General features: G+C 48.6%; 1 protein-coding gene across 1 annotated transcript in view; it reads left to right on the top strand.

Moving 5' to 3' along the window:
• The window catches only part of LOC139749626 (transforming growth factor beta receptor type 3-like), a 141,621-nt gene that overhangs the window by 32,406 nt on the left and 84,892 nt on the right, over nucleotides 1–24,323 (top strand). Inside the window, exon 2 of the mRNA XM_071663762.1 lies at nucleotides 19,730–19,870. Within this exon, the coding sequence (XP_071519863.1) occupies nucleotides 19,753–19,870 (118 nt within the window). The 5' untranslated portion in view covers nucleotides 19,730–19,752. The remainder of the gene's footprint in view (nucleotides 1–19,729; nucleotides 19,871–24,323) is intronic.

Below are 24,323 nucleotides of genomic sequence, written 5' to 3'. Positions count from 1 at the left end.
TATAATGGGTACGTATGATGATATACTGGGTACATAATTCATGATATACGTATGATGATATACTGGGTACATAATGATGATAGCAATCCCAAGTGGAAAGTGACGTGACATTTTGGCAGCTTCATTACTTACACCAACATATTACTTGCGTGAGAGTATGGGTGGCGGGTACACAACTGGGGGCAAGCACAGAGTTTACAGTGGGTGTGTAGGTGGAGGCTGTCATAAGGTGTACAGTGGGTGTGTAGGTGGGGCAGTCATAAGATGTACAGTGGGTGTGTAGGTGGAGGCAGGCTTATGGTGTACAGTGGATGTGTAGGAGGGTCAGTCATAAGGTGTACAGTGGGTGTGTAAGTGGAGGCAGGCACAAGGTGTACAGTGGGTGTATAGGTGGGGCAGTCATAAGGTGTACAGTGTGTGTAGGTGGAGGCAGGCACAAGGTGTACAGTGGGTATGTAGGTGGAAGCAGGCGCATGGTGTACAGTGGGTGTGTACAGTAAGATAGGTGGGTGTCAGGAGGAGCCATGTATGGCCAGGCAGGTAGAGGTTCACAAGACATGGGCAGTGGCTGGGTTACTGTTCATGGTGTGTACAGAGGTAGATGATACATGGGATATATGTATATATACAGGGGCACCAGTAGGTATATATGTACATATTATACATGGATACAGTGGGAATGTATGTACATATACTGGAGTACAGTAGGGATATATATACATATGCAGGGGTACAGTAGGGATATATATACATATACAGGGGTACAGTAGGGATATATATACATATACAGGAGTACAGTAGGGATATATATACATATACAGGGGTACAGTAGGGATATATATACATATACAGGGGTACAGTAGGGATATATATACATATACAGGGGTACAGTAGGGCTATATATACATATACAGGGGTACAGTAGGGATATATGTACATATACAGGGGTACTGTAGGGATATATGTACATATACAGGGGTACAGTAGGGATATATGTACATATACAGGGGCACAGTAGGGATATATGTACATATACAGGGGTACTGTAGGGATATATGTACATATACAGGGGTACTGTAGGGATATATGTACATATACAGGGGTACAGTAGGGATATATGTACATATACAGGGGTACAGTAGGGATATATGTACATATACAGGGGTACAGTAGGGATATATGTACATATACAGGGGTACTGTACTAGAAATATACAAAGAATTTTATACAGATATTGATAAGAAGAGGATCAGAGTCTGGAGGTCTGAAGCAACAGGTCTGGAGGTCTGAAACAACAGGTCTGGAGGTCTGAAACAACAGGTCTGGAGGTCTGAGGAAGCAACAGGTCTGAATGTCTGAAGCAACAGGTCTGGAGGTCTGAAACAACAGGTCTGGAGGTCTGAGGAAGCAACAGGTCTGAATGTCTGAAGCAACAGGTCTGGAGGTCTGAAACAACAGGTCTGGAGGTCTGAGGAAGCAACAGGTCTGAAGGTCTGAAGCAACAGGTCTGGAGGTCTGAAGACACTGATAAACGGACCCTGGCCAGTGTAATGTGCCGGCGTGTGTGTATCAGGTACAGAACACAGACGACACTTGCACCACATGTACCTGTACCGTAGGGTGTACTATGGCAGGTACACTACACCCCTGACGTACTGGAGGGCAGGCCATGAGGCATGTGTGTACCTGTGTCGTGTGTTGTGGAGAGGAATGGCAGTTGTGATGATGCGTTGTTTGTGGTGGCCACAGTGTGGTAAAGTCTCTCATTGTGGTCAAACTTCCTTCCACGCTTTTATGCTCTCTTCTAAGGCGCTCAGATATTACGAACATTATATATCATTTATATATATATATATATATATATATATATATATATATATATATATATATATATATATATATATATATATATATATATATATATATATATATTATCCCTGGGGATAGGGGAGAAAGAATACTTCCCACGTATTCCCTGCGTGTCGTAGAAGGCGACTAAAAGGGGAGGGAGCGGGAGGGAGGCTGGAAATCCTCCCCTCTCTTTTTTTTTTCCAAAAGAAGAAACAGAGAAGGGGGCCAGGTGAGGATATTCCCTCAAAGGCCCAGTCCTCATCCTCTGTTCTTAACGCTACCTCGCTAATACGGGAAATGGCGATTAGTATAATATATATATATATATATATATATATATATATATATATATATATATATATATATATATATATATATATATATGTGTGTGTGTGTGTGTGATATGGGTGTGTGTAAGGTAGGAGCAGGTCTTTTCTGATGCACATAGAATTGAATACGACAGCATATGTAGTTATTATTTTTATTATTAATCTTTTTTTATGTTCTCTAATCTCAGTATTATTCTACCATTAGGTGGATGCCCAAACACCACTTGTATAGAGTTTTCCATTTTATATCAATCTTTCGCCTTAACGGAGGCATCATCAGGAATCTACAAAAAGGAGAAAAACAACTGCGTCACAAAACCTGCATGTGATATGTAAAACGTAAACAAAATATAAATAAAAAACACTTGGAAAAAAACATAGCACTTTAAACTAAAGGAAAACATTAATAGCGGAACAAATGAACAATATTATGAAGCTTAGTATGAGTTACAATCTAAATACAAAATATGGAAACAGAAATATAGAAAAACTTACAGTTGAGGAAACACAGAAGAACAATATTAAACGAGGTAGGAATATAGAAAGTCCATCACTAAATACACAAAGTTGAGCCAAGCGAGACCGTCATTGTCCGGATGTGGAGTTGAGGTCAGGTTGGACTCGTCTGATTCTCTCTGTCAATTGTAACCCAGGACCGGATGGATCAGTGACGTGTTCCTCCTGTCCAGGAGTAGCGGACTTGGTAGCTTGTGGCGGGTCAATGACGTGTCAGCTGTCCTAAAACGGCATTTAATCTACGTTCTGTTGGCGGGCTATTAAAGAACTGTATGGCGATGGTAATGTTTGTCGATGTTGATGAAGATGCTTTCTCTCTAATGTGAATGGCTCTTAATATCTGTAGTCTTCTCCGATGACTGCAACTCGTAATGTTTCTGGTGTTATTCACTATACTTTCCCTCGTTAGTCTCGTTCCATGCTTTTGTTCATGATGTTTAAACAGTCGTGGAACAGACGCCCTACCCTTGGGGGACACATCTGACAGCGGAGGCGGAACGGTTCCTCCACTTGATTGTTACTCTTTGGAATATGTTGGTGTGGGCGTTACACATCCACCTGTGTGGTTACCTGTTTGTACTCTGTTGTCAGTCTTTCCCTGAACACTTTCCTGTTGTCGCCTTTTGTACTGTGATCTGTCTCCCACGTATGTGTCATCTGTGTATTCTTTAACTTCATATAACCTCCCATGACAACCAACAAGATAATAACCTCCCATGACAACCAACAAGATAATAACCTCCCATGACAACCAACACCAGGAGAACCACCCTGTCATCTACCACAGACCACCACTGGGAGAACCACAGTGTACCCAGCCGTCCACGTAGGTACGACCACCCCGGCAACCAGCAGAGTGTCCCACTGCAACCAGAACCCTTTTCAGTAACCAGCTGGAGATAGACTACAGCAACCACCACCACCACACACCCGCCACCAGACGACCTTTGACCCAGCAACCACATTGGCCCAGGACCCTCCACCACAAAAGCCACCAGCACCAACCACTGCAAGAAGCACCACCTCAAAAAGCAGACCAGGGCCCATCACTACAAGAAGCACCACCTCAAAAAGCAGACCAGAGCCCATCACTACAAGAAGCACCCTCAAACAAGCAGACCAGGGCCCATCACTACAAGAAGCACCACCTCAAAAAGCAGACCAGAGCCCATCACTACAAGAAGCACCCTCAAACAAGCAGACCAGAGCCCATCACTACAAGAAACAGCGGCCAGCAGGCTGGCCAGGTTCCACAAGCACTCCAGATCCTGCATATCAGGAACCACCCCTGCAAGAAGCACCTTTCCTAACAAACTGGGCCGGACCCACTTCTGCTAAAAGCAGACCGGGACCCACCACTGCAACTGGCACGGCCCTACAAGTGGACCAGCACTTACTACTTCAAGGGTACCTACAAAAAAGCAGGCCAGGGCCCACCACTGCAAGAAGCACCTGCCTCAATCAGGCCAGGACCCACCACTGCAAGAAGCACCTGTCAACAAGTAGGCCAGGACCCACCACTGCAAGAAGCTCCTGCCATCAAACAGGCCAGGATCCACCACTGCAAGGAAGCACCTGCCAACAAGCAGGCCAGGACCCACCACTGCAAGAAGCACCTATCATCAAACAGGCCAGGACCCACAACTGGAAGAAGCACCTGCCAACAAGCAGGTCAGGACCCACCACTGCAAGAAGCACTTGCCATCAAACAGGCCAGGACCCACCTTTGCAAGAATCACCTGCCAACAAGGAGGTCAGGACCCACCACTGCAAGAAGCACCTGCCATCAAACAGGCTAGGATCCACCACTGCAAGAAGCACCTGCCAACAAGCAGGTCAGGACCCACCACTGCAAGAAGTACCTGCCATCAAACAGGCCAGGACCCACCACTGCAAGAAGCACCTATCATCAAACAGGCCAGGACTCACCACTGCAAGAAGCACCTGCCAGCAAGCAGGTCAGGACCCACCACTGCATGAAGCACCTGCCATTAAACAGGCCAGGACCCACCACTGCAAGAAGTACCTGCCAACAAGCAGGCCAGGACCCACCACTGCAAGAAGTACCTGCCATCAAACAGGCCAGGACCCACCACCGCAAGAAGCACCTGCCACTTATCAGGACTCAACCCACCACTGCAAGGAGCACCTTCCAGTAAGCAGTCCTGTACCCACCACTACAAGAACTACTGGCCTACAAATAGGCCAAGACCCACCACTGCAAGAAGCACCAGCCAACAAACAGGCCAAGACCCACCACTGCAAGAAGTACCGGCCAGCAAGTAGGCCAAGACCCACCACTGCAAGAAGTACCGGCCAAGAAGCAGGCCAGGACCCACCATTTCAAGAAGCACTGGCCAGGGAGATGGGTAGCCACATGCAGGAGGGGGGGGACATGCGGCTAGAGTGGCAGAGTGAAGGAGAGGAGGAAGTGTATGGGTTGTGGGCAGCAGCGGCCCGGTATGTGAGATATGTGTACAACGTAGCCAGTGAAGGAAGCGGGTCAGTGTGGTGCCCGGCCACTACCCGCTGTACCCAGCCCCCCCAACCACCAGCCCCTCCCCGCATACACACCCAAATGAAACAATGAGCAACAAAAACAGGATTACACACACCTACCGGGATGGACCGAAGAAAGTTGAGTCGCCTGGTGACCAGTTAGCCTTTTTCTCGCTGCTGCATCATCTCCCCGGTTATTTCGTTAAGAAACGAAGCTCTTGTTTTCAGGCGGTCATTTTCGTGTTAATACGGTCATTACTGATGGCAGGGATAGCCAGAGTGAGAGGGTTGGGCTGTGAGAGCTGTGAGAGTGGCTTGTGATGCAATGTTTTGGCAGGCACTCGAGGTTTGGCAACACCGTACATTGAAGGGCTCGGGGATCATTATTGCCAAGGTTGAGGTTAAGCTTCCTCCACAATTTGCAACAATATTGCCAAGTGATGCGGCTTTGGCAGAGTCCGCAACATTTATCTTTTTTTTTAGTACCGTCGTATCTTATTTGGCAGAGAGAATTCTAAATGAGAACATGTGGAGAATAAAGTGCCGAGTTTGTGTTGATAGAAGTGGTGTGGCAGGGTTGGGGTGGCAACACTATTGGCTATGGCAAGAAGGATGGCCGTAGTCAGTATGTGCCCTTGAAAAATACCTCCTCCATTTTTTTTTTTCCCACACGTTTGGACACCAGGCTCTGTTTTTGCCTGATAACTGGGCGTAAAATATTTACCGTTAATGGAAGATGAAGTAAGTTGGTGTTGGTGGTGCTGGAATGTGCAGAGTGGTCGGCAAGACGTCCAGGGAACGACAGAGAAATCGATAGCTGGTGTAACTGTTTCTAGTGGTGGTTGGTGGTGGTAGTTGTGGTGATGGTCATTCCTGGTGATTAGTGGTTGTGATGGTTGTTGGTGGTTGCTGTTGGTAGTATTGGTTGTCATTCCTGAAGATTGGTAGTTGTGTTGTTTGTTGCAGATGGTAGTTGTGGATGGTGGTAGTGATGGTTGTTGCAGATGGTAGTTGTGGATGGTGGTAGTGATGGTTGTTGTGGATGGTGGCAGTGATGGTTGTTGCAGATGGTAGTTGTGGATGGTGGTAGTGATGGTTGTTGCAGTTGGTAGTTGTGGATGGTGGTAGTGATGGTTGTTGCAGTTGGTAGTTGTGGATGGTGGTAGTAATGGTTGTTGCAGATGATAGTGGAGGTTGGTAGTAATGATGGTTGTTGCAGATGATAATGGTGGTTGGTGGTAGTGATGGTTGTTGTAGGTGATAATGGTGGTTGGTGGTAGTGATGGTTGTTGCAGGTAGTGATGGTTGATCGTAGTTATGGTTGTAGGACTTATGGTTTTTGGTAGTAGGGATGATGGTTGTGACTTAATGGTGGTACAAGTGGTGTGGCTGATGGTGATGGTGGAGATACTGGTGGTGTTAGTGGTAGGTTGGTGGAGATAATGGTGGTGTTAGTGGTAGGTTGGTGGAGATAATGGTGGTGTTAGTGGTAGGTTGGTGGAGATAATGGTGGTGTTATCGGTAGTTTGGTGGCGATAATGGTGGTGTTTGTGGTAGGTTGGTGTGGATAATGGTTAGTGGTATATTGGCGGGGATAATGGTGGTACTAATGGTTGGTTGGTGGGGATAATGAGGGTGTTAGTGGTAGGTTGGTGGAGATACTGGTGGTGTTAGTGGTAGGTTGGTGGAGATAATGGTGGTGTTAGTGGTAGTTTGGTGGGGATAATTGTGGTGCTAGTGGTAGGTTGGTGGGGATAATGGTGGTGCTAGTGGTAGGTTGGTGGGGATAATGGTGGTGCTAGTGGTAGGTTGGTGGGGATAATGGTGGTGCTAGTGGTAGGTTGGTGGGGATAATGGTGGTGTTAGTGGTAGGTTGGTGTGGATAATGGTGGTGCTAGTGGTAGGTTGGTGTGGATAATGGTGGTGCTAGTGGTAGGTTGGTGGGGATAATGGTGGTGCTAGTGGTAGGTTGGTGGGGATAATGGTGGTGTTAGTGGTAGGTTGGTGGGGATAATGGTGGTGGCTTGTGATATTTATAGTTTACTGTCAATATTTACGGTAAACAGTAAAGCAACACATGTTGAAGTTTGCCGTTAATGTTAGCGTCATGTTTATATCATGTCAGAATCAAGTTTATTCATGTCAGAACTATGTTTATATTGTCAGCAACATATTTATACCATGTTAACACCATGTTTATATATCATGTTAACACCATGTTTATATCATGTCAGCATCATGTTTATATCATCTCAACACCATGTTCATATCATGTCAGCACCATGTACATGTCAATACCATGTTATATCATGTCAACATGTTTATATGTTAACACGTTATATCATGTCAACGCCATATATATGTCAACACCATGTTATGTCATGTCTTCACCATGTTTATATCAATACCATGTCTGTCTATAACTTAACACGTTATATCATGTCAACACCATCTTTAGATCATGTTTACATCATGTCAGCAACATGTTATATCATGTCAACACCATGCTTACATGTCAATACTATGTTTATATCATGTTAACACCATGTATATGTCATGTCAACACCATGTTTATATCATGTCAACATCATACTTGTATCATGCCAGTACCATGCTTGTATCATGTCAACACCATGTTAAATTATGTTAACATGTTGACATCATGTCAACACCATGTTTACATGTCAACATTATGTTTATATCATGTTAACACCATGTATATGTCATGTCAACACCATGTTTATATCATGTCAACATCATACTTGTATCATGCCAGCACCATGCTTGTATCATGTCAACACCATGTTAAATTATGTTAACATCATGTTTACATTATGTCAGCACCATGTTTATATCATGTCAACATCATACTTGTATCATGTTAAGATCATGCTTGTATCATGTCAACACCATGTTTATATCATGTCAACATCATACTTGTATCATGCCAGCACCATGCTTGTATCATGTCAACACCATGTTGAATTATGTTAACATCATGTTTACATTATGTCAGCACCATGTTTATATCATGTCAACATCATACTTGTATCATGTTAAGATCATGCTTGTATCATGTCAACACCATGTTTATCTCACATCTCAAGAGTGATTGATGGATTAGATTTCAGTTAGTGGAAAGTGATGACACAGTTGAAGGTGGGAATTAGTATGACGAGGGAATTATAGAAAAAAAAATTATTTTGATCTTGATAGATATGTTAAGTGGGCTGCCCGCACAACAGCTGACACGTGATTCATAGGACAGGCCACCCGACAGATGACGTGTGTGTGAGGGGTTCAGTGGGCGGGCAGCACAACAGCTGACGTGTGAGGGTTCAGTGGGCGGGCCACATTACAGATGACGTGTGTGGGGGGGGGGGTAGTTCATTGGGCGGGCCACACTACGCATGACGTGTGGGGGTTCAGTGGGCGGGCCACACTACACATGACGTGTGGGGGTTCAGTGGGTGGGCCACACTACACATGACCTGTGGGGGTTCAGTGGGCGGACTACACTAAGATGACGTGTTGGTGTTCAATGGGCGGGTCAAACTACAGGTGACGTGTAGGGGGGTTCAATGGGCGAGCCATGCTACAGGTGACGTGTGTGTGGGGAGGGGGGTGTCAGTGGGCGAGCCATGCTACAGGTGACGTGTGTGTGTGTGTGGGGGGGGGGGGGGTCAATGGGCGGGCCACACACTCTATTTCCCTCAACCACAAATATCAGTAGACCAATCAGAGCCCATTCCACTTGACCAATCAACGTGCTATTATTCTTAATGTGACTGTAATTAAATGTTGTAAAGTACAAGTAAGAAAAAAGTGACATATTTATAATCAAGATAATACTTATTACTTATGTGTACATGCATAAACATGTGGTAACTATATACTTAATGATGACCCACTTATGTGACTGTGTTATATTGACGTATATGTGATACATTCTTCACGCTCAGATATTACAGGTCCAGTATGTATGTATGTATGTATGTATGTATGTATGTATGTAATCCTGTAATTGTTTGATTACCAGTATGATGATGGCTGGTACACGTGGTTACAGTATGATGATGGCTGATACATACGATTACGGTATGATGACGGCTGATCGTAGTTACAGGATGATGACAGCTGGTGCATACAGTTCCAGGATAATGAAAGCTGGTGCATACAAGTACAGGATGATGACAGCTGGTGCATACAGTTCCAGGATAATGAAAGCTGGTGCATACAAGTACAGGATGATGACAGCTGGTGCAAACAGGTACAGGATGATGACGGCTGGTGCAAACAGGTACATGATGATGACAGTTGGTGCATACAAGTACAGGATGATGACAGCTGGTGCATACAAGTACAGGATGATGACAGCTGGTACATACAGGTACAGGATGATGACAACTGGTGCATACATGTACAGGATGATGACAGCTGGTGCATACAGGTACAGGATGATGACATCTGGTGCATACAGATACAGGATGATGACGGCTGGTGCATACAGGTACAGGATGATGACAGCTGGTGCATACAAGTACAGGATGATGACAGCTGGTGCATACAGGTACAGGATGATGACAGCTGGTGCATACAGGTACAGGATGATGACAGCTGGTGCATACAAGTACAGGATGATGACAGCTGGTGCATACAAGTACAGGATGATGACAGCTGGTGCAAACAGGTACATGATGATGACAGTTGGTGCATACAAGTACAGGATGATGACAGCTGGTGCATACAAGTACAGGATGATGACAGCTGGTGCATACAAGTACAGGATGATGACAGCTGGTGCATACAAGTACAGGATGATGACAGCTGGTGCATACAAGTACAGGATGACAGCTGGTACATACAGGTACAGGATGATGACAACTGGTGCATACATGTACAGGATGATGACAGCTGGTGCATACAGGTACAGGATGATGACATCTGGTGCATACAGATACAGGATGATGACGGCTGGTGCATACAGGTACAGGATGATGACAGCTGGTGCATACAAGTACAGGATGATGACAGCTGGTGCATACAGGTACAGGATGATGACAGCTGGTGCATACAGGTACAGGATGATGACAGCTGGTGCATACAAGTACAGGATGATGACAGCTGGTGCATACAAGTACAGGATGATGACAGCTGGTGCATACAAGTACAGGATGATGACAGCTGGTACATACAAGTACAGGATGATGACAGCTGGTGCATACAAGTACAGGATGATGACAGCTGGTACATACAGGTACAGGATGATGACAGCTGGTGCATACGTGTACAGGAGGATGACAGCTGGTGCATACACGTACAGGATGATGACATCTGGTGCATACAGGTACAGGATGATGACGGCTGGTGCATACAGGTACAGGATGATGACATCTGGTACATACAGGTACAGGATGATGACAGCTGGTGCATACAGGTACAGGATGATGACATCTGGTGCATACAGGTACAGGATGATGACATCTGGTACATACAGGTACAGGATGATGACAGCTGGTGCATACAGGTACAGGGGTTATGCTGGGTCTGCCATGTAAGCTGGTTACAGCCGATGCTATACTGTATCTTGGTAATACAACAACAGCAGGACCGTCTCTGGTTCCCCAGTGTTGTCATAACTATTAGCTGTGTGCACGTGAGCTGGGTGGAGGGTGAGGTGTGCACGTGAGCTGGATGGAGGGTGAGGTGTGCACGTGAGCTGGGTGGAGGGTGAGGTGTGCACGTGAGCTGTGCACGTGAGCTGGGTGGAGGGTGAGGTGTGCACGTGAGCTGGGTGGAGGGTGAGGTGTGCACGTGAGCTAGGTGGAGGGTGAGAGGTGTGCACGTGAGCTGGGTGGAGGGTGAGAGGTGTGCACGTGAGCTGGGTGGAGGGTGAGAGGTGTGCACGTGAGCTGGGTGGAGGGTGAGGTGTGCACGTGAGCTGGGTGGAGGGTGAGAGGTGTGCACGTGAGCTAGGTGGAGGGTGAGGTGTGCACGTGAGCTGGATGGAGGGTGAGGTGTGCACGAGAGTCGGGTGGAGGGTGAGAGGTGTGCACGTGAGCTAAGTGGGGGCAGTTTGTACATAAGCCAAGCAGTGTGGAGGCGGACGGGGCAGTGTAGGGGTAGTGTGTTGGTGGGTGGGGTCGTGTGTACGTGGAAGGGGTAGTGTGTAGTTAGATAGGGTAGTGTGTAGGTGGGTAGGTTAGTGTGTAGGTGGTTGGGGTAGTGTGTAGGTTGAAGGGGTAGTATGTTGGTGGGTGGGGTCGTGTGTACGTGGAAGAGGTAGTGTGTAGGTGGGTAGTTTAGTGTGTAGGTGGGTAGGGTAGTGTGTAGGTGGGTAGGGTAGTGTGTAGGTGGGTAGGGTAGTGTGTAGGTGGAAGAAGTAGTGTGTTGGTGGGCGGGGTCGTGTGTAGAAAGGGTAGTGTGTAGGTGGGTGGAGTAGTGTGTAGGTGGGCGGAACTATTTATAGGTGGAAGGGTCAGTGCGTAGGTAGGCTGGGCATTATGTAGGTGGAGGGGACATTGTGTACGTGGGCGGGGAAGTGTGTAGGTGGGTGTGACTTGTAGGTGGGCCTCCCTGGCTGGCCCCGGAGAGGGCACGTGGTGGGATGAGCACGTGCAAGCTGGTGCCTCCCTGGCCGGCCCCGGGCAGGGAGGGAGGGAGGCACGTGGTCAGGTGAACACGTGCAGGCTGGTGTCTCCCTAGCCGGGTGGGGGGGGGGGGGAGGAAGACACGTGGTGGGATGAGCACGTGCTGGCTGGTGCCTCCCTGGCCGGCCCCGGGGAGTGAGGGAGGCACGTGGTGGGGTGAGCACGTGCAGGCTGGTGCCTCCCTGGCCGGCCCCGGGGAGGGAGGGAGGCACGTTGTGGGGTGAGCACGTGCAGGCTGGTACCTCCCTGGCCGGCCCCGGGTAAGGAGGAAGGCACGTGGTGGGGTGAACACGTGCTGGCTGGTGCCAGGCTGGCCGGCCCCGGGGAAGGCACGTGGTGGGGTGAGCACGTGCAGGCTGGCCATTATAATGGTGGTGAGTGTGATGGACCCAGCGAGGTAAACATTGTTGAGGTTCGTTGAGTGTCTGTTACGCGGAACTAATTTCATTTAGCGGGAGGAGAGGCGACCGCGTTACATACCCTGAACCAACTGCTTACATAATGGTCGTCCTTTGCTGCCTGGGTCGTGGCGGGTGTCGGCCTACTGCAGCTACGACCCGGCCACGGTCAACACCTGTCACCGCTCCTGATGGCGGTGGGGTCCCCCCGCCCCCCCAGATGTGTGGTGCGGGAGGAGGAAGAGTGCGACCTGCCCACCACCACCCAGGGTCGTCAGCCACACACAACCAGCCGTATGGAGGCCCAGGCACGACTTACTTATATCTCTCGCTTTTTTTTTTTTTCAATTTTCCAAAAGAGGGAACAGAGAAGGGGGCCAGGTGAGGATATTCCCTCAAAGGCCTAGTCCTCTGTTCTCAACGCTACCTCGCTAATGCGGGAAATGGCGAATAGTATGAAAAGAAAAAAAAGATATATATATATATATATATATATATATATATATATATATATATATATATATATATATATATATATATATATATGGATGATGCCAAGGTCATGAGAAACGTAAAATGCGAGGAGGACTGCATCAACTTACAAGGGGACGTAGACACGCTCAGGTCATGGAACACAGCTAAACAAAACCTTGAAATAACAGGAAATAAGATGCAGAAATGTGTATATGTTTGTGTGTGTGTGTGTGTGTGTGTGTGTGTGTATGTGTGTGTGTGTGTGTGTGTGCGTGTGTGTGTGAAGAACTGAGTTCACATCGTCACTAACTTGTTGCCAGTCTCCCACTTATGAATCATTGTAAACAAGAGACAGACTGTGTGCTGGCAAACAGTGAGACAGACTGTGTACTGGCAAACAGTGAGACAGACTGTGTGCTGGCAAACAGTGAGACAGACTGTGTACTGGCAAACAATAGAACTGTACCCAAGTACATAGATAAGTGAACATCAGTGAACACATCCTAGATGGACCCAGACTGGAAGATGTGCTTGACCGACGCTGGTGATCACAGAGAAACATCCACAAAGAACTACACCAGAAACTCCAGATGATGATGACAACGATGGTGGCAGAAGCAAGAGAGATGAGTTACAGGGAAAAGTTTAAGGCTTTGACTTTTCGACCAGAGAAGAGTTGAGGGTGACTTGATCAACAGCTTACTAAATATTTGGAAGCAGTGTTGTGATGACAGCTTTCTTTGCAAGTGGCAACCACTAGAGACCATAACATGAACTTGTAAAGTTATGTTTCCATAACATAAGAACAGTGAAGGAGTGGATGAACCTGAGTGTGATATTGTGAATGTGGACAACATACTGGAAGTTTGAAATGCTGTTTGGTTGTAGAAAAGTTCAAGAGATGGGGCCTTACTGGTGTACAACTCCCTCCCCGTACAGTGCAAGAGATGGGGCCCCACCAGTGTACAACTTCCTCCCTGTTCAGTACAAGAGATGGGGCCCCATCAGTGTACAACTCCCTCCCTGTACAGTACAAGATATGGGGCCCCACCATTGTACAACTCCCTCCCTGTACAGTACAAGAGATGGGGCCCCATCAGTGTACAACTCCCTCCCTGTACAGTACAAGAGATGGTGCCCCATCAGTGTACAACTCCCTCCCTGTACAGTACAAGAGATGGTGCCCCATCAGTGTACACTCCCTCCCTGTACAGTACAAGAGATGGTGCCCCATCAGTGTACAACTCCCTCCCTGTACAGTACAAGAGATGGTGCCCCATCAGTGTACAACTCCCTCCCTGCACAGTACAAGAGATGGGGCCCCACCAGTGTACAACTTCCTCCCTGTACAGTACAAGAGATGGTGCCCCACCAGTGTACAACTTCCTCCCTGTACAGTACAAGAGATGGGGCCCCATCAGTGTACAACTCCCTCCCTGTACAGTACAAGAGATAGTGCCCCATCAGTGTACACTCCCTCCCTGTACAGTACAAGAGATGGTGCCCCATCAGTGTACAACTTCCTCCCTGTACATTATAACGAACAGTATCAATACTGACAGGTCGTGTTTACCATTAGGTAATGACCTGACCTTGTGGTGAAACCACAGAGAGGGTCACCACGACACACGTGGTCCACCACTGTGTATGGCAAGCGCCTGGTGTTGACCTTGTGTGTGACCTTGTGTGACCTTTCAGTACAAGACTGACCTTCAGAACGGCAGGTCATGTCTTCCGCCCGTCGACCATTCTCACTAATTCTGAAGGTGCGCGCGGTAATGACAGGGCAGCTGTACCTACACAATTAATGCTATCGACGTGGACGACCCGTCTTGCCGGCACCTGGATATTACGGTGATCACTCACTCACACAGTCACCTTACCTGCCATCACAGGAGACCCCTCACCCCGGTCACAACCACGCACACTGCCCCGCCCCGGCCACAACACGTCTCACAACCACGCACACTGCCCCGCCCCGGCCACAACACGTGTCACAACCACGCACACTGCCCCGCCCCGGCCACAACACGTGTCACAACCACGCACACTGCCCCGCCCCGGCCACAACACGTGTCACAACCACGCACACTGCCCGCCCCGGCCACAACACGTGTCACAACCACGCACACTGCCCAAATTACACAAGGTGCACCACCACCTCCTCCACCTCCCTCCCTCCCTCGTGCTGCAGTGACACCACGGTGCCCCCCCCCCCCCCCAGTGACTGCAGTGACACCACGGTGCCCCCCCCCAGTGACTCCACGGTGCCTCCCCCCCCCCAGTGACTCCCTCCTGCTGCTGCATGACCCCGACACGCCACCTCTGCTGCACCACAGGTCTGGCCACGACGCGCCTCCTCCTGCATGACTCCTGCCACGCCTGCCCGTGCTGCACCACCCCCTGCCATGACTCACCTCACCTCAGCTGCCCACCTCCTGCTGTCGCTAACCCCGAGCTACGTCACCCGTGTGCTGCCCCCAGAGAAGCACTCTGTTGCTACCCCCAGAGAAGCACTCTGTTGCTACCCCAGAGAAGCACTCTGTTGCTGCTCGTGTTTCCCTCCCCCTCCCTCTGTCTTCCCTCACCAGACATAATGATGACGTCGGCCATGGGACAGATGTGTCGTGAAGCAGGTGTAGTGTGGAGACAGATGTGTCGTGAAGCAGGTGTAGTGTGGAGACAGATGTGTCGTGAAGCAGGTGTAGTGTGGAGACAGATGTGTCGTGAAGCAGGTGTAGTGTGGAGACAGATGTGTCGTGAAGCAGGTGTAGTGTGGAGACAGATGTGTCGTGAAGCAGGTGTAGTGTGGAGACAGATGTGTCGTGAAGCAGGTGTAGTGTGGAGACAGATGTGTCGTGAGGCAGGTGTAGTGTGGAGACAGACGTGTCGTGAAGCAGGTGTAGTGTGGAGACAGATGTGTCGTGAAGCAGGTGTAGTGTGGAGACAGATGTGTCGTGAAGCAGGTGTAGTGTGGAGACAGATGTGTCGTGAAGCAGGTGTAGTGTGGAGACAGTGTGTCGTGAGGCAGGTGTAGTGTGGAGACAGATGTGTCGTGAAGCAGGTGTAGTGTGGAGACAGATGTGTCGTGAAGCAGGTGTAGTGTGGAGACAGATGTGTCGTGAGGCAGGTGTAGTGTGGAGACAGATGTGTCGTGAAGCAGGTTTAGTGTGGAGACATGTGTCGTGAAGCAGGTGTAGTGTGGAGACAGATGTGTCGTGAAGCAGGTGTAGTGTGGAGACATGTGTCGTGAAGCAGGTGTAGTGTGGAGACAGTGTGTCGTGAGGCAGGTGTAGTGTGGAGACAGATGTGTCGTGAAGCAGGTGTAGTGTGGAGACATGTGTCGTGAGGCAGGTGTAGTGTGGAGACAGATGTGTCGTGAAGCAGGTGTAGTGTGGAGACAGATGTGTCGTGAAGCAGGTGTAGTGTGGAGACAGATGTGTCGTGAAGCAGGTGTAGTGTGGAGACAGATGTGTCGTGAGGCAGGTGTAGTGTGGAGACAGACGTGTCGTGAAGCAGGTGTAGTGTGGAGACAGATGTGTCGTGCACTTCCATTACTGCTGGGACATGTTACGTTGTGGGACACCATTACGACGGAGGAGAACCTTCGTCAAGACGCCCGCTGTCTGGTCATCAATCACTCGTGTCGTGTGTGTGTGTGTGTACGTGTGTGTGTGTGTGTGTGTGTGTACGTGTGTGTGTGTGTGTGTACGTGTGACTCACAGTATTGTCCACTCCGATCGTTGCCACCAGTGAGGGAGGGGGGGGGGAGGGGGGAGGTCATAGCAGTGTTGCTGGCCATCATGACAAGGTCTGAGACACCCACGGGCGAAGACGCTGCAGGTGAGGCAACCTTTTGCTTCACATGATGGGAGTGTTGTGTTGCTTGCTTCACGTGATGGGAGTGTTGTGTTGCTTGCTTCACATGATGGGAGTGTTGTGTTGCTCGCTTCACATGATGGGAGTGTTGTGTTGCTTGCTTCACATGATGGGAGTGTTGTGTTGCTTGCTTCACATGATGGGAGTGTTGTGTTGCTTGCTTCACATGATGGGAGTGTTGTGTTGCTTGCTTCACATGATGGGAGTGTTGTGTTGCTTGCTTCACATGATGGAGTGTTGTGTTGCTTGCTTCACATGATGGGAGTGTTGTGTTGCTTGCTTCACATGATGGAGTGTTGTGTTGCTTGCTTCACATGATGGGAGTGTTGTGTTGCTTGCTTCACATGATAGGAGTGTTGTGTTGCTTGCTTCACACGAGCATAACCCCGTGACCAGGTCATGTGGCATGACCCACACCCAGGGTCAAGGTCACAACAGGAATCCTGTTTTATAACAGTTGGAAACGATCGTTCTAGTGGAGGGATTGTAGTAACTGTTCTGATGTTACAGTGTGTGGCTCGAGCCACGTACAGGACTGTGTCGAATCCTACCCATCGCCCCGCTCTCTCCTGCTGTTAACCCTGACTTTCAACCTCTCACCTGAGGTCAAGGTTTTGCGTTAATTATGTTCACAAGCAGACGATGGCCCGGCCCGCGCTGAGAACGTGTGCCGGACTGATGATGTGTGATGCTTCGGCAATATGGATAGCTTACATCTCCAGCTGTCGTCAGACCATACATATACATCCAGTTGTCGTTAGATCGTACATATACATCATTTTCAAGAACTGCACATCTTCTCATGTTACATATTAGTAGATAAGGTCTGGTTATTAGTATAGATAAGGTCTGGTTATTAGTATAGATAAGGTCTGGTTATTAGTATAGATAAGGTCTGGTTATTAGTATAGATAAGATCTGGTTATTACGTGTGTCAGTGTATCGTGATCAGTGGAACGTCATAGTTATTAGGTTAACACAACTATTTGGTGCAGGTTTTATAATACAAAAGACTACGGTGAGTGTTGACACCCACATTCATGCAGTCATGACGACAGCGACTTGGTAACAACTATTGTGTTGTAACGATGGTGTTGACAATATGACGACTTTTCCCAGTGTTGCTTCACAAAGCCTTGCCTCCGGGTGACCTGCCGTTGTGTTGAAATCGTCACGAGAACCAGTGTTACTCCACTGTTATTATCTCGTGCAGCAGTTGACATTAACCTTTTATGACCTTATGTTACTGAGGGAGGTCACGGGTCACGGACCCGAGCAGGAAGGTGATCCTCATCTGTCCATCATGAGGGGCTGGGATCCTCCATGGCCTCCAGGTAACGGACTTGTTGGCCATGTTAACGCCATTGGCTGAGCCGAAATATCTTGTCTCATGTATACCCAGACGTTAGTCCAATCAATCAGTCCGCTGCCACTTGGACAACGAGGCGAACCCTTCGCCGAGAAACCTTCGCCAAGTGACTCCTGTTAACTTACCACTCTCCATCCACCATCTCCAACGGCAGCCCCCAAGTGCCAGATGGCTGATCCCTTTGTGCCAACGCCCGTCTCCTGCAGCAGCCTGAACCACGGGGTTCCCACAGTACAATGCACAAACGGCAGTTGCCCATTAACGCAGGACCTCAGGAGTGTCTCCTCCCTTCTGTAGAAGCTTCACGAGACCCACCACCCACTTAACTCTCCCATGGCTGTCCTGCCAGCTTTACCACACTTCACATTTCATCCACCATCGCCACAGAAACCTTGTCATTACCATCACATCTCAACTGAAATGACCTCACTTCAGTTTTTTCTGTACCACGTAGAACAGCAGACGCTGAACATCTTCACTTCCTGATGTACACAATGAAGTACTGTGTTGTTACTTGTGTTTCAGTCACCCTGGTTTAGCTCCTCACCATTACTGAAGCTAGACATAGGAGAAGTGCACCCGCTAAAAGACATACTGTATTGTGTTGCAATGGTAGTTTCATTGTATTGTGTTGCAGCAGTAGTGTTTCATTGTATTGTGTTGCAGCAGTAGTGTTTCATTGTGTTGCAGCAGTAGTGTTTCATTGTGTTGCAGCAGTAGTGTTTCATTGTGTTGCAGCAGTAGTGTTTCATTGTATTGTGTTGCAGCAGTAGTGTTTCATTGTATTGTGTTGCAGCAGTAGTGTTTCATTGTATTGTGTTGCAGCAGTAGTGTTTCATTGTGTTGCAGCAGTAGTGTTTCATTGTATTGTGTTGCAGCAGTAGTGTTTCATTGTATTGTGTTGCAGCAGTAGTGTTTCATTGTATTGTGTTGCAGCAGTAGTGTTTCATTGTGTTGCAGCAGTAGTGTTTCATTGTGTTGCAGCAGTAGTGTTTCATTGTGTTGCAGCAGTAGTGTTTCATTGTATTGTGTTGCAGCAGTAGTGTTTCATTGTATTGTGTTGCAGCAGTAGTGTTTCATTGTATTGTGTTGCAGCAGTAGTGTTTCATTGTGTTGCAGCAGTAGTGTTTCATTGTGTTGCAGCAGTAGTGTTTCATTGTGTTGCAGCAGTAGTGTTTCATTGTGTTGCAGCAGTAGTGTTTCATTGTGTTGCAGCAGTAGTGTTTCATTGTGTTGCAGCAGTAGTGTTTCATTGTATTGTGTTGCAGCAGTAGTGTTTCATTGTATTGTGTTGCAGCAGTAGTGTTTCATTGTATTGTGTTGCAGCAGTAGTGTTTCATTGTATTGTGTTGCAGCAGTAGTGTTTCATTGTATTGTGTTGCAGCAGTAGTGTTTCATTGTATTGTGTTGCAGCAGTAGTGTTTCATTGTATTGTGTTGCAGCAGTAGTGTTTCATTGTATTGTGTTGCAGCAGTAGTGTTTCATTGTATTGTGTTGCAGCAGTAGTGTTTCATTGTATTGTGTTGCAGCAGTAGTGTTTCATTGTATTGTGTTGCAGCAGTAGTGTTTCATTGTATTGTGTTGCAGCAGTAGTGTTTCATTGTATTGTGTTGCAGCAGTAGTGTTTCATTGTATTGTGTTGCAGCAGTAGTGTTTCATTGTATTGTGTTGCAGCAGTAGTGTTTCATTGTATTGTGTTGCAGCAGTAGTGTTTCATTGTATTGTGTTGCAGCAGTAGTGTTGAAATATGAGGTCTTGTTGCAGGTGTTGGGTTGCCATGGTCCAGGATGAGGCCCACAGCGGACACTGCCCAACGCCCACACCGTCCCCAGGCTAGAGGCACCGCCCCTCTCCTGCCGCCGCTCCTCCTCCTGCTCTTCTCCGCCCTTCTGGCTCCTGCTGCAGGTCAGTTGGCCCTCGTATGTTGCCTCTGTGTTGACCCTGTCGTCTCCCTAGCCCCGCCCCTCGAGCCTGTTATCTTCCTGGCCCCGCCCCTCTAGCCTGTGGTCTCCCTGGCCCCGCCCCTCTAGCCTGTAGTCTCCCTAGCCCCGCCCCTCTAGCCTGTAGTCTCCCTGGCCCCGCCTCTCTAGCCTGTGGTCTCCCTGGCCCCGCCCCTCTTATTTGTGGTCTCCCTGGCCCCGCCCCTCTTATTTGTGGTCTCCCTGGCCCCGCCCCTTTTGCCTGTGGTCTCCCTGGCTCCGCCACTCTAGCCTGTAGTGTCCCTAGCCCCGCCTCCCTACCTTGTAGTCTCCCTAGCCCCGCCCCTCTTGCCTGTCATTTCCCTGGCTCCACCCCCCCTAGCCTGTAGTCTCCGAAGCCCCGCCCCTCTAGCCTGTAGTCTCCCTAGCCCCGCCTCTCTACCTTGTAGTCGTTCTGGCTCCGCCCCTCTAGCCTGTACTCTCCCTAGCCTCGCCCCCTCTAGGCCCGTCATCTCCCTAGCCCCGCCCTCTCTAGCCTTTCATCTCCCTAGCTCCGCCCTTCTAGCCTGTCATCTGTCTAACCCCGCCTCCTCTAGTTCTTCACTTAGCCCCGCCCATTCATCAGTAGGGCGTAACCTGGTCAGGAAGACAGCATAAATGTTAGTGTCCCACGTCTGCTGCTGCATACACGTCTGCTGCTGCTGCACACACGTCTGCTGCTGCACACACGTCTGCTGCTGCACACACGTCTGCTGCTGCACATACGTCTGCTGCTGCTGCACACACGTCTGCTGCTGCACATACGTCTGCTGCTGCTGCATACACGTCTGCTGCTGCACACACGTCTGCTGCTGCACACACGTCTGCTGCTGCATACACGTCTGCTGCTGCACACACGTCTGCTGCTGCATACACGTCTGCTGCTGCACACACGTCTGCTGCTGCACACACGTCTGTTGCTGCACATACGGTGGGGAAAAAAAGTATGTTCCGGTGTGGCCGATAAATTTGGAAATGATCATTACGACTGGTGTTGTCTTGGTAAGGTTGGTCTGTGTGATTGTGAGACACATTATCTAATTATTATCGTACCCCAGTATATTACTAATTATTATCGTACCCCAGTATATTACTAATTATTATCGTACCCCAGTATATTACTAATTATTATCGTACCCCAGTATATTACTAATTATTATCGTACCCCAGTATATTACTAATTATTATCGTACCCCAGTATATTACTAATTATTATCGTATCCCAGTATATTACTAATTATTATCGTATCTCCAGTAATTCTTATTCCCATCGAAGTACGAAATCAGCACAACAACAGTTACTGTTGGCAGTGGTGGAAGGTGTGATCAGCTGATGATATGATGCCAGCAGCACGACGACCACTGAGGCCAGATCTGGAGGCATTTCTCACAATGTTTCGTCCTTGGTGTCATATTGATTCATACAGAAAGTGGCAAGATGTTATTTTTACCTTGTGTGTATATTAAGAAGACATCAGGAAAAACTTCGTCTTGCATGAAGGAAATTGATTACCCCCTGGGGTTACCTGGGGTTACCTGGGGTTACCAAGGGTTACCTAGGGTTACCTAGGGTTACCTGGGGTTACCTAGGGTTACCTGGGGTTACCTGGGGTTACCTAGGGTTACCTGGGGTTACCTGGGGTTACCTAGGGTTACCTGGGGTTACCTGGGGTTACCTAGGGTTACCTGGGGTTACCTGGGGTTACCTAGGGTTACCTGGGGTTACCTGGGGTTCCTGGGAGTACCTGGGGTAACTAGGGTTACCTGGGGTAACCTGGGGTTACCTGGGGTTACCTGGGATTAAGATGTATGCAGTCATTGAGAGAGAACATTAACTGGGTCGTTTAGCATTAAGGCCAAGTGAGATGAGAAGCCACACCTACCATCATGATACCATACACGAGGCATGGTAGGTACCAGGTGGGTATGGTCCTGCTCACATGACCACCTGACTGTCATGCTGTGTCAGGTGGGGGTGTGTACATGATCATGCCACCCCCCTCCTCCTGGTGATGATGGTAAACACGCCACATGTAAACATTATCAACAAAGTTGTTGCCAGCAGCAGTATGTACCCGACTGTTGTATAATGAGTTATTTAAGAGAAGATGTTATAACCCACCATTACAACCTGGGTGTTGTACATTCATGCATAACAATCAGCTGTCTTGGATACTTGAGAAACGTCATGAATTTGCATATTGTCACTATTCCACCTGTTCCACATCTTGATACATAAACCAGGTCATTGTGGTTCTGTGAACAGTTCACTTACCATGTTATGTAGTGTTCGCCTATGATGCAACACTGGCCACTCCTGGTACGTATGGTTCCCATACTGTAACTTACATCACTGAGCTACAGTTCCTACACCTCCTCTGTATTCTGTATCCTCTGTTGCGCCACGCTCCTCTGCAGGGTAAGGTTGCCGCTTTTGTGTCAAATATGACGTCAGGAGGAGCCGGGAAGACTGTCAGATCTTACCACTGAGATCATCCGGGTGTCAGCACTTGAACACACTGCCTACAACCACTAGAAACACTGTGTACACTGGAGATATAACTGGGGACTGTACAGTGGAGATATAACTGGGGACTGTACAGTGGAGATATAACTGGGGACTGTACACTGGAGATATAACTGGGGACTGTACAGTGGAGATATAACTAGGGCCTGTACATTGGAGATATAACTGGGGACTGTACAGTGGAGATATAACTGAGGACTGTACAGTGGAGATATAACTGGGGACTGTACAGTGGAGATATAACTGGGGACTGTACAGTGGAGATATAACTGGGGACTGTACAGTGGAGATATAACTGGGGACTGTACAGTGGAGATATAACTGAGGACTGTACAGTGGAGATATAACTGGGGACTGTACACTGGAGATATAACTGGGGACTGTACAGTGGAGATATAACTGGGGACTGTACAGTGGAGATATAACTGGGGACTGTACACTGGAGATATAACGGGACTGTACACTGGAGATATAACTGGGGACTGTACAGTGGAGATATAACTGGGGACTGTACACTGGAGATATAACTGGGGACTGTACACTGGAGATATAATTGGGGACTGTACAGTGGAGATATAACTGGGGACTGTACACTGGAGATATAACTGGGGACTGTACACTGGAGATATAACTGGGGACTGTACAGTGGAGATATAACTGGGGACTGTACAGTGGAGATATAACTGGGGACTGTACACTGGAGATATAACGGGACTGTACAGTGGAGATATAACTGGGGACTGTACAGTGGAGATATAACTGGGGACTGTACACTGGAGATATAACTGGGGACTGTACACTGGAGATATAATTGGGGACTGTACAGTGGAGATATAACTGGGGACTGTACAGTGGAGATATAACTAGGGCCTGTACATTGGAGATATAACTGGGGACTGTACAGTGGAGATATAACTGAGGACTGTACAGTGGAGATATAACTGGGGACTGTACAGTGGAGATATAACTGGGGACTGTACAGTGGAGATATAACTGGGGACTGTACAGTGGAGATATAACTGGGGACTGTACAGTGGAGATATAACTGGGGACTGTACAGTGGAGATATAACTGGGGACTGTACACTGGAGATATAACTGGGGACTGTACACTGGAGATATAACTGGGGACTGTACACTGGAGATATAACTGGGGACTGTACAGTGGAGATATAACTGGGGACTGTACACTGGAGATATAACTGGGGACTGTACAGTGGAGATATAACTGGGGACTGTACAGTGGAGATATAACTGGGGACTGTACAGTGGAGATATAACTGGGGACTGTACAGTGGAGATATAACTGGGGACTGTACAGTGGAGAGGACCTATGATGTACACCAGAGGAGCCAGTACGATGTGATGACGTAGGTCTGCCCTCCCCGGCCTCCAACAGCTTGAGTGAGCAGAGGAGGAGCAGGACAGTAGCTTGGTTAAGTTGTTGTGGGTAGAAGACCTCCCCAACCATGGTAAGGTGAGTGTCCCCTCCTGTGGTCAGGGGACAGTGTCCCCTCCTGTGGTCAGGGGACAGTGTCCCCTCCTGGGTTATGGGACAGTGTCCCCTCCTGTGGTCAGGGGACAGTGTCCCCTCCTGTGGTCAGGGGACAGTGTCCCCTCCTGTGGTCAGGGGACAGTGTCCCCTCCTGTGGTCAGGGGACAGCGTCCTTTCCCATACAAAGGTCAGGGTTGTACATGTTCTGACCAGGTAAGTTTTTACCTGTCGGGATTACCTGATCAGCCTGGGGTACCTGGCTCTACCCCAGCACTCAGCCTGGGGTACCTGGCTCTACCCCAGCACCCAGCCTGGGGTACCTGGCTCTACCCCAGCACGCAGCCTGGGGTACCTGGCTCTACCCCAGCACGCAGCCTGG

This window comes from Panulirus ornatus, chromosome 7, assembly GCF_036320965.1.
Source record: "Panulirus ornatus isolate Po-2019 chromosome 7, ASM3632096v1, whole genome shotgun sequence".
In the NCBI taxonomy this organism is placed as follows: domain Eukaryota; kingdom Metazoa; phylum Arthropoda; class Malacostraca; order Decapoda; family Palinuridae; genus Panulirus; species Panulirus ornatus.
Note: the sequence above shows the minus strand (reverse complement) of the source record. Positions and strands in the feature narration are given on the sequence as shown.